The 12206-nt window shown below is 35.9% G+C and overlaps 1 protein-coding gene across 4 annotated transcripts in view; it reads right to left on the reverse strand.

The window, feature by feature from the left end:
• LOC115876499 (inhibitor of Bruton tyrosine kinase) overlaps positions 1–12206 on the reverse strand; it is a 102039-nt gene that overhangs the window by 28216 nt on the left and 61617 nt on the right. For all 4 annotated transcript variants that reach the window (XR_004049158.1, XM_030892299.1, XM_030892297.1 and 1 more), the window contains 2 exons: positions 6509–7117; positions 2853–3428 (listed from right to left, as the gene is read on the reverse strand). Coding sequence is in view for 3 of the 4 variants with exons in the window: in XM_030892299.1 (XP_030748159.1) it covers positions 2853–3428; positions 6509–7117 (1185 nt within the window). In the remaining variant the exon portion in view is untranslated. The remainder of the gene's footprint in view (positions 1–2852; positions 3429–6508; positions 7118–12206) is intronic.

Genomic DNA, 12206 nt, shown 5'->3' on the forward strand with positions numbered 1-12206 from the left:
TATATTTCTACTTTATACGATAGAAAATGACACTCTGAATAGAATGACACATCATATGTCAACTTTTGACATTCTCGCATATGGTTTAATTGTAATTGTAACACGCGGTTCATAACGACAATTTGACTCGATATACCAAGTGTGTGGTATCAATATATTCATAAAAAATGCTTTTTCCAAATATGCTAATGAGTCCCTTGTTCCCTTGTTCCATTTGAAAAAATTGACATATATATGATTAAAAATACGATTATAATTTTAATCTTTTAACCGGCCTAGACACGAAACCCATTAGACGATCAAAACTATTTTTCCAAGGCTCCTTGATTAAAACTTAGTGTTTTTAACAACACCATGGATTGAAATTTAAAATAGGATTTGTTTTTAAGCGACAATGTCAAAAGTTGACATATGATATGTCATTCTATTCAGAATATCATTTTTTATCGAATAAAGTAACAATATACCGAGGGTGCCTTTAAAAATCAAAAAGATGTAATCATTTCGGTGAAACAGGAAGAGACCAAAAACAATTGAATACGTCAATAAATCCTAATTTATGTCATATACCTACTAACATACAAATCTGTTTTTTTTATCTGAAAAAATAAAAAGTTATAGGGGTGAGCCACTTTTGAGACGACCCGGTATATTAAAAAATATTGTTTCATAATGTAATATCATTTTAAAATTCTTGTATGTTATTTTAGATTCTGAAGATAATTTTAGAATAAACCGGAATATATTTTTAATAAAAACATTATTAATTACTAACGGGGTTACAACTATGATTTTGTTACAATGTAAGTAAGTAAATAATGTAATGTAAGAGAAAAAATTCAGATTTTACATTTTACTAAAATATTATCTAAATAAGCGCCTTTCTACAACAACGCCACTGACTCCCAATGGGTAAATTGAGAGTTGCCTACCGGTCAAAAATCGTTTCAAGACTTAAATGGATTATTTAAGTCAAATTTCTTACAAATTTGGCACTGGCGAACCATATTTTATAGTTCTTGAACAGAAAAGTCAATAAAATAAACACTTAAGCAGTACAAGCTAAGAAAATGCGTTAATACAGCCGGGGAGATAGCGGCAACAAAGCTTTACCGCACACGTGCGACACGTACTACAAGGTAATAAATGAATGAATAGGCTCCCTCGCCTCTAATCGGTGTTGTCATATTGTAAAGAACTTATCCTTTTTAAACAGTATCCGACTTATAATTTAGTAGTATAAGGACTATTTAATACATCTCTGGAATATTAAAACCTACTTTATTAAACTGTAGTATTAATATCTCAATATATGTGTATAACAAGAAAAAAAATATTGATAATATTAAAGACGTGACAACATAGACTGGATGAGGAAGGCTCGGTCGACTGTACCCAGAAGTAAACATGTGTACAAAAAATATTGTCTGTCCGCGTTGAGATGTAAATAGTGTAGTCTATATTTTATTTTATGTCTATGGTGTAGTAACAAACAAAACAAACAATTTGAAAGCTCCTGGAAATATTTTTCCAGGATTATTCTCCTTAATATATTTTATGATCGAAATTATCATATCTATTATTAATACCTGCAATTTATTCATTAATTTATGTTGGTCAAAAACATTTTTTGTTCGTTAAATCACTCTTAAATACGTTGGAAGTTGGAAATGTATCAATATAACAAGTTTGTTAAATCAGATGTTATATACGTTGGAAATTTTTTATAGGGTTCTATAAATTTCGGATCCTCAAGAGATAAATAAAAATAATTGAGACATACGAGTCTAATAATTGAGACATACGATTTATTCTGCAAACCTTATTTCTAAATGTATAACAATGTTATCTAATATTTCATAAAATAAAATTCGCAAAGATATTTGACTTAGCCGCTTTTATTAACATATCCAATTGAAATAGCACAGATACTTTTCTGTAATATCTGTTGTATCCTCTTCTTGCACCGAATAAAATAACGCGCTATTTTATTTCAGATTCTTTTATTTCTATGGCGTGTTCTGAAATACAACCGGTTATATCATTTTTAATAATCTCGGACAAGCCCGAAAAATGTTTCAAATTTGCTTTAAACCTTTTATTTGAATTTTCATATAAAAGTTTTAAATGCTACGTATAATGAATCATATGAAATAGCCCCTTAACGAAATGTGATATATCTCCTTCTGAAATATCTGAATATCCCCTTAACTTCTAAGCCTACCGAGCCTCCACGACTTCATGCGAAGGCGACTGGAGATTTCGCCTCAGCCCCGCCTTAATACGATACAACTCCGACTTACGTTGCGTCGCTACCGCACGATGAGTTAGACAGACAGAAGACTGCCGTACGTCGTGCATCGACTCTAATAGTAGGCGATGTAGAAATCGCCGAACAAAGGCGCTCCAACGGTCAAAATTATTTTGTTTTCGAAGCAGCGGCACAGTCAGCGGTCAGCGTACGCCAGCGGTACTGAATATGTTAGTATACAAGACCACAAATATTAAAATAATATTGATTATTAAAACACACTTCCGTGTATTAACAGTATTTTTGTGTATTGGCAACATTAATAGTAAATAATGTAATGTAATAAACCGCTTAAATCCTGCCAAAATCTTAAGATAGGCGCCGCCTACCTTGTTTAAGGTACCACGGTAACCGAAACGGCGCGGCGTGAAATAAATTTAATCGGGCAGTTCCGATTTCTACCGTACCGGGCGCCGCTGTCGCGGTTTTTTTACGCCCAAACCCATTATGACATTAACACACCAGTTATTTTTAAAATATTTTACAGAAATGCTTTTGGGATCTAAATCTAAATAATCATTTTAAAACAATAAAAATATACCTGTGAGGGGTCTATTGAGCTCTCTGCAACTGGTACATCGTCTTGCGAACTGCTTATCCTCTTTGCGCTCTTTTTCCTTTTGACTTTGTTACTTCTAGAAACCTCGTTATCCCTGTCATTTGACATATCCGCCCATATCCCTGTCATTTGCTCAAAGGATGGCGCCGTAGAGTACGGTGTTATTTGTTTAGAACCGAATTCAAGAGCCTGCTGGTAAAACTCAGATAATTCAGCCAGAACAGCATCGTCCAAGTCCTCCAATAAACGCAACTCCAGGAAATTAGCCATGTTTAGCTGTACAAATCGACAACAATTCGTTTTTAGATAAACAGCGGCGACGGATAGAGCAAAAGTGAGCAGAGGAAGTGCATTTTTGATGGTTAAGGAATCTGCCAATGCATTCTCGCAGATCTGTCCCAGTTTTTTGACTAATGTAAGGTCGGCCAGTTTGAATATATCGCAGATTTTATCCACCTCGATTTCGTCTAATTTCTTGACAGCGTCGGTGTAGAGGAAATCAAGCAGACGATCTACAACGTCTGCCGTGAACGATAGAGTGATTTCCGATTTGTTTCTCTACAAGAAATGTTTTAAAAAATCGAATATTGACACCGGAAATCATATAAAATAACATGGATAGTGTGAAGAATGTTATACCTTATAGTCTAAGCCCACGGCCACACAGAACGCGTTTTTTCCCTTTTTAGCGTGAAGCGTCTTTAGTAGTGATGGGTTGTTATTTAACTATCTGTTATTTTATAACAATTATTTATAAATAACATAACGCAACCGTTACTACTTTTAAAAAATAACAGATATAAAATAACGACACGTAGAGATCGGCCGCTCGTGAAAGGAAAAACGAAGTCGGCGCTCTGCATCACCACGAAATTCTATGCTGCTCGAAGCAATTCCAAAAAACAACTAGTATGGATGGAAAACATGTTATTTCGTCAACCATCGATACAGGCGGCGAGACAACGGACAACGGAGTGGGGAAAGCGCTACGGCGAACGTAGCTGCTTCGGTCGATACCGTCAATGGTCGTATTTACAACAGCTTAAAAATAATAGGATATAAAAGAAGCAGGTTTTTTGAAACAGTTGAGGGCATAACGCCTGGCGGTGGAGATAACAGGAGTGGGAAAGGAACGCTGCTGCATCGGTCGATTGTCGATGGAGGCTCGCAACGGGTTGGAGAAGCAGTCATTTTAGATATGTTGTTTTTCAACCTGTTACAAGTATAACAGGGCGGCGGACGAGATAATAGGTGTGGGAAAGGAACGCTGCTGCATCGGTCGATTGTCGATGGAGGTTCGAAACAGGTTGGGGAATAACGCATCAGTTGTTTTAGATACATTCTGTTTCAACCTGTTACGAGCATAACGGACGGAGGTCGAGATATTATGGCGCTGTATGTTCAGTACTTACTTATTAAGTTTCAATATTTAGGTATATATTTATTCTGAAAATTTTCAGAATAATATTTAAAGATTTTAAAAATGTATACAGGGTGTTTTGAAAAATCTGGTCATTGATTAATCACGATCCTGCTTAAAGCCCTTGACGTAAAAAGCTGATTTTTGGAAAACGGATTGACTTTAGTGTGTAGAGGTTCGATAAGAAGGGATTTTTCGAAACTCGAATTCTAAGGGGGTGAAACTACTCTGAAATATTAGAATATTTTTTATTTAAAAACCGGTGAGTTTTTGGGAAAAACTCTTAAAACACGTATATTTTAATGTTGTTTTACATATTTTAAGATTTTTAAAAAATATATACAGGGTGTTTCATAAAATATGACCATTGAGTAATCACTATTCTGCTTAAACTGCTGGACGTTTAAAGCTGATTTTTTGCAAATGGATTGACTGTGGGGTTGAGGTTCGATAAGGAGGGGTTTCTCGAATCTCAAATTCCAACAGGGTGAAAACGCCCCTCAAATATTACAATATTTGTTATTTAAAAAACGGTTAGTCTTTCGGGAAAACGCCTGGACACGCATAATTTATTTTGTTTTTTTACATATTTTGAAATTTTTAAAAATCATACAGGGTGTTCCAAAAGTTGAGTAATTGATTAACCACGATTCTGCTTAAACTGCTCGACGTTAGAAAGCTTATTTTTGGCAAATGTGAGAAAATTTTATCCAGTTTGTATGTTAATGGAAATTCTTGTTTTGCTTTATCATCACCATTAGAAATTATTAATTCGACGCGAACGAAGTCGCGGGTACACGCTAGTTTAAGTGTAAAATTAATTCGAACTCTAGTGTGTAGTTGGTTTACTTATGAAGAATATACTACACATTTTCTTATATTACTATTTTTTGACCGCAAATGGTAAAATCATAACTAAGAGCTTCTCGCCCGTCGAGTGAGATGCACCCTGTACACTGCTACGCAATTCAGGATCTACGCGGATCGAGGGGCAGGGCGTAGGTATATACTATAGACGAGTGGCCGAATTTTGGCTTTTTATATCGCAATTTGTAAACAGCGCTTATTTGTAAATAACCACCGTTTTTAGAGAGGTATTTTAGATAACAATCGATATTTAGAAATGTTTTGACACCCTGGAAATACTACCACCGAGCACGTCATTGTTGCAACTTGCAACTGCGTTAATACGCCTGGCGATGACCGTCTCATACTCTTTCAGATATTTAGCAGTAAAATAAAGAAACCTGTTATTTTTAAGCTGTTTTTTATAAATAACTATAACAGTTTCAACTGTTATCTAAAAATAACAGTTTTGCCCATCACTAGTCTTTAGCGACTAAAACAAAATAACAGGATTATATAGGAGTGGCCCTACAAAAAGCGTGTAGCGTTCGGCGTGTCTCGCAAAAAACGCAAATGAAAACAAATCAGTTTGTTTTCTGTAGCGTCTTTAGCGATTACTAAGATGAGACCCCGTCATAGGCGGACGTAATATTTAATAATACAATAAAAATAAATTAAATAGTATGCATTTTTTTTCATTTTAGGGTAATATCTAAAAAAATATTTTTATAGAGAACATCTACTATTTAGGAAGATTCTATTAAATTCAAAAATTTGAAGGAAATGTTTGAAAAAGTGTAGGTATTTTGAAAAGTTAAAAAAGTAATAAATTAAAGGAATATTTTCTTACGCGTAAAAAATAGTTTTTTATGCGTAAAAAGTGTTTTTTTTCTGCGTAAAAAAGGGTTTTTAACAGAAACAAATAGTTCTTGAGATGTAAAAAATAGTTTTTTACCCGTAAAAATATTTTTTTTTGTGTTAAAAGGTTTTTTTTACCAGAAACAATAAGTTTTTGACGCGTAAAAAATATTTTTTACATGTAACAAATAGTTTTTACACCTAAAAAATATTTTTTTTTACCAGAAACAACAAGTTATTGACGCGTAAAAATTAGTTTTTTACGTGTAGCAAATAGTTTTTTACACGTAATTTTTTTGCGTAAGAAAGGGTTTTTACCAGTTTCTGAGGCGAAAAAAAAATTTACGTGTAACAAATAGATATTTTTACACGTAAATGGTTTAATACGCGTAAAAAATAGTTTTCTACCAGTATCAAATAACTATACCAGTATATAAATAAACTACTTGTCTAATCTAGCATCCATGTTAGTTTATATGAGTTACAGTGAAGAGAAATAGAAGTGATAACATACCCCCATCCATCTAACGGAGAACATACTGGAAAAATACTCGGATCTGGCCACCAGAACGCACTTGTGAGCACGGAGTATCGTGTTATCCGAACACTTTACCCAGACGTCGAAAAAATCCTGGAAGGCGAATCTATCAAACGTCCAAATGTCAAAAAGCGGCGGCAAAAAATCCCCTAAATCCGTTTTGACCTCTTGAAACAAATATTTTAAGTCGTCCAATTCGAATTTAATCGCCGCATCTCTAAACGCTTTTAGAACGGATTTCTTCTTATCCGATTCCTTTGGAAATTTCCCCAAACATATTTCGTTTTCTCTTCGGCCATAGATAAATCTGAGAATCTGATCGAAAATATCCGCATCGAATTTATCCAGGTCGATAGTTGGGGTTATGTTTGGGTTCTCCGATAAAACCCTTGCAAAATAGGGACTCCTGGAGGCTAAAATGTACCTGTGGGCTAAAAACTCGCGATTACTAGCCTTGATAACCACATCGACTAGACCGTCTTCTAGATCCGCTGTCTGTAATAATTCCATGAGCCCGCCGTTTAATACACTATAAATGTCCTGTTCCTCAAAACGATGATATCGAGAATTTTTGTATGGCCAACTCTACAAACAACTATTATCATAAACAATAAAGCGTCGTTCAGAACCTCGCAATTAGTGGAATAAATTAGTGGTTTCAATTACACTCATAGATAAAAGACTTATAGACTCATAGATAATATTAAATAGATAGGAAACTTATAACAGATTTCAATTTTATTAAGCTATAAAAATATAAATCGGGGACCCAATGTTGCGGGGTATAACGCTTCCTCCTGGCCAGGGTTACGGTCGAAGACCACAACGGCGAAGAAGGCGGAGGGGATGGACCTCAGTACGGCGGATTCGGCGGAAGTGACTACCCAGCTTTAGGGATAATGTATAAGCAGCAGGGAAAATTGGTCTCTTGAGTCATGAAGGATACCCAGTTTAAGGGAAGCACCCTGACATAAAATTACCTAGTCCTCCTAGTAGGGGGATAAGGCGTTGGGTCTGCAGCCCATCACTTATAAAAATTTTAAAAACGCAAAATTTCTCAACAAAGCTTCGCACCCGGATTCTCAGAAAAGTAGACGAAAATTGGCAATGAAACGGACTTTACGAATAGGAACATGGAATATTCAAGGGATAGCAACAAAGAGAGAAGTAGTTTAAAGAAATGGAACGGTACGATATGGACATAATAGCTGTTAGAACAGAGACTAAGAAAAAAGGGAAAGGTACAGAAGAGAAGGATGGATATGTGCATATATACAGTGGTGTACCAAAAGAGGAGCGAGCCCACGGTGGAATATCACTAGCAATTGGGAAGAAATATAAGAAATTTATAAAATCTTGGGACCAAATTAACCACAGACTTTTGCAGGTGGATGTTGATGTGAGAAATCATTCTTTGGTAATTATAGCAGCCTGTGCCCCAACTGACGACGCCCCAGCCGTCGAGAAGGACACGTTCTTTTTTGATTTGACGACAGCCTTGGAAAAGATTGGAAGTCGAAAGGAGGTGATCCTAATTGATGACTTAAATGGCAGAACAGGTTTTAAATTAAATGGCCCAGTAGTAGGACGCTACGGAGAACACATTGTAAATAATAATGGTGAAAGACTTATTCACTTATGCGAACAAGAGGCACTCAGGATTGCTAATGGATGGTTTCCACACAAAGATATCCACAAATATACATGGACGCAACCCACACGAAATCTAAAATCGTTAATTGATTATATAATTGTTAGGCAGAAAACTCAAATGAAAATTTCGGATGTCAGAGTTATGCGTGGCCCAGAATGTGGTACTGATCATTCCATGGTAGTAGAAAAACCTTATTTTCCCTACAAACAAAAAATGCAATCAAATGGATTGCCTGCAAAAAATGGAACTCCATTAAGTAATGTGATGTATACTATCGAAAGTTTGAGGAATGACTCAACTAAATTCTTGTACCAGATGAGACTAGCCACGAAATTAAACATAATAGGACAAGGATCTCCAAATGATATGTACGAAAGTCTGAAATGCATACATGAAGCCACAAATGAGGCTCTTGGAGAGAAAATAGTCTCCACGGGATACAGAAAAGATACACCTTGATGGAGTGAAGAACTAGGAAAGATTGTAGATGGAAAGAAGGCTGCTTATGGGAAATGGTTAAGTACACAGAGCACTCAAGACAGACTAATTTATAATGACAACAAGAGAAGTGTACAGAAGGAAATAATAAAAGCAAAGAATGAGTACTGGGAAGAAAGATGCCAAGAAGTCAACCTAGAAGCTGGAAACACAAAAGCAAATGAAGCATGGAAATGAAAAATTATCAACGGAATGCGAAGGCAACATAAAGATACTGCAGGGATGAATATTGTTCCGATCGAGGATTGGAAGACTTATTATCAAAATCTTCTGACGGAAAATAGAACCGAATCCATAAAAGATCATGAAAGTCATCCTGTTAATCTAACCGAATCTGAGCATCCAACACTAATAAGCTCTGCAGATGTAAATAAAGCCCTCCAACAAATGAAAAATGGCAAAGCCCCAGGTTTGGGAAATGTTAGATCTTTTAAAGGCTGCCCCTTCAGCAGTTTTAGAAATTCTGGCAGATATTTTTAGTAGATGTTTAAATGGAGAAGACCCGCCCAAGGAATGGAAAAAAGCGATTATTACGTCCATATTTAAGAAAGGGAGCCGACGCGACTGTGAAAACTATAGAGGAATTAGTGTCATTTGTACTGTTGCTCGACTCTATGGCAAAGTACTAAAACATAAGATAGAAGCACAAATAATGGAATCGGAAGAGCAAAATGGTTTTAGACCGGGACCAAGTACTGGCTCATGACCGGGACCAAGTACGGAGGGCTTACTGATGGCATTTTCACTCTTAAGCATCTAATCGAAAAAAGGCTAGAAAGGGGAAGGACGGTCCACTTGACATTTATTGATCTACAGAAGGCATACGATACAGTCTCACTGAGTAAGTTGTGGGTGTCAATGCAAAATTTTGGTATCAGTAGTTGGTATGTCCAAGCAACAAGAAAATTATACGAGGGTTGCAGTAGCACAGTTAAACTTGGAAACAATATTTCGCAAGAATTTCTTGTGAATAAGGGCTTAAGACAAGGGTGTTCATTAGCACCAACTTTATTTAAAGTATATTTGGAGGAAGTACTGAAGCGTTGGAAGATGAAATGCCGTGGAATGGGAATCCCAGTAGGAAAAGACACTTTATATACCTTACTCTTTGACGACGACCAGGTCTTGATAGCGGGAGACAGAGACGACTCCAGTTATATGTTTAAAAACTGCATGAGGAATATTCGAAATGGGGCCTAACAATAAACACAAAGAAAACGGAGTACATGGTAGTGGGTGATAACGAACGTGAGAATTTGGATGTAGGAATCGGCACAATTAAAAATGTCTCTACATTTAAATACTTGGTCACTTTTACAACAAATGGAAAAAGCACTCAAGATATTGCAAATAAAGTTGGTCAGGGAAAAAGAGTTATCGGTCAACTTAACTCGTTTTTGTGGAGTGATAAAATTTCCCAAAAAACAAAAATTCTACTTTATAAAGCCATTGTAGAGAGCATTACCACTTATGGCGCTGAAACGTGGGAGCCAAACAAAGTAAATAGAGAAAAATAAGTTGCTGTCTCTTGAAATGGATTTTTGGCGAAGAAGTTGTCGCATTTCAAGACTGGAACACATCTCAAATCAGAGAATACGAGAAATTATAGGAGAAAAAGAAACTATTCTCGACGCCATTGACGGCAAAATACTAGTTGGTACGGACACCTCCAACGAATGGATGATAACCGATGGCCAAAAAGAATTAATTCATGGACACCAAGCAGAGAGGCGAGGCGCCTTGAAACGATCTTGACAGCCCTCCACAGAAGCAGTGAAACGATAACAGGGTTGTTGACTAAAAAACGTAAAAATTACGCCAAGCGTTTCAAATAAAATATCAGGCCTGAACGATACGGAATCGGGTGACGATACGCCAGACATCATATATCATATATAAAAAAGACATGTAACGAACTAAAAACGTTACAATAAGACGATGCAACTGATGAATATCTAATAATATTCTATTAATTTCAGCGTATTGTAGTTTAGAGTTATTTAATAATTTATTTATATTTAGCGGGTTCTCAAATACACATAGATGCAAGAAACAAGGAGGTTCACCTCTATAATAGAATATACAAGGTGCTACAAATTCGGACTACGAGCATTTGTAACTCGGTAACCGTAATAGATACTCACATGGTAAAATTAGAGCAAAGTTGTGCTTTAGGATGTTCACCAAGATGCCATTCAAAAAAGTTTTAAAAATTTCAAGGATTGCTGAGTTTTTTGGAAAAAAAAACGGATTTTTTTGAAAATCAGTTTTATTTTTTATTCTCGTTACTTTTAAGAAAATCAAAAAAAAGTTATTGCACATTCTCATAGCCACTTTATTAGGGCTATCTGATAGTATTTTTAGATTTTCAAATTAGCTGATAATTTGTGATATACAGAGGCTAACTTGATTTTTACAGAGACTAACTTGATTTTCACATATACAGAGGCTAACTTGATTTTTTTTAAATGTGTGAATCTGAGCATCCAACACGAATAAGCTCTGCAGATGTAAATAAAGCTCTCCAACAAATGAAAAATGGCAATGCCCCAGGTTTGGGAAATGTTTCAGAAGAACTTTTAAAGGCTGCCGCCTCAGAAGATTTAGAAATTCTAGCAGATATTTTTAGTAGATGTTTAAATGGAGAAGACCCGCCCAAGGAATGGAAAAAAGCGATTATTACGTCCATATTTAAGAAAGGGAGCCGACGCGACTGTGAAAACTATAGAGGAATTAGTGTCATTTGTACTGTTGCTCGACTCTATGGCAAAGTACTAAAACATAAGATAGAAGCACAAATAATGGAATCGGAAGAGCAAAATGGTTTTAGACCGGGACCAAGTACTGGCTCATGACCGGGACCAAGTACGGGCTTACTGATGGCATTTTCACTCTTAAACATCTAATCGAAAAAAGGCTAGAACGGGGAAGGACGGTCCACTTGACATTTATTGATCTACAGAAGGCATACGATACAGTCCCACTAAGTTGTGGGTGTCAATTCAAAATTTTGGTATCAGTAGTTGGTATGTCCAAGCAACAAGAAAATTATACGAGGGTTGCAGTAGCACAGTTAAACTTGGAAATAATATTTCCAAAGAATTTCCTGTGAATAAGGGCTTAAGACAAGGGTGTTCATTAGCACCAACTTTATTTAAAGTATATTTGGAGGAAGTACTAAAGTGTTGGAAGATGAAATGCCGTGGAATGGGAATCCCAGTAGGAAAAGACACTTTATATACCTTACTCTTTGTCGACGACCAGGTCTTAATAGCGGGAGACAGAGACGACTCCAGTTATATGTTTAGAAAACTGCATGAGGAATATTCGAAATGGGGCCTAACAATAAACACAAAGAAGACGGAGTACATGGTAGTGGATGATGACGAACGTGAGGATTTGGATGTAGGAATCGGTACAATTAAAAATGTCTGTACATTTAAATACTTGGGCGTCACTATTACAACAAATGGAAAAAGCACTCAAGATATTGCAAATAAAGCTGGTCAAGAAAAAAAAGTT

The sequence above is a fragment of the Sitophilus oryzae genome, unplaced genomic scaffold, assembly GCF_002938485.1.
Source record: "Sitophilus oryzae breed Bouriz unplaced genomic scaffold, Soryzae_2.0 scaffold_1436_pilon_pilon, whole genome shotgun sequence".
NCBI lineage: Eukaryota > Metazoa > Arthropoda > Insecta > Coleoptera > Curculionidae > Sitophilus > Sitophilus oryzae.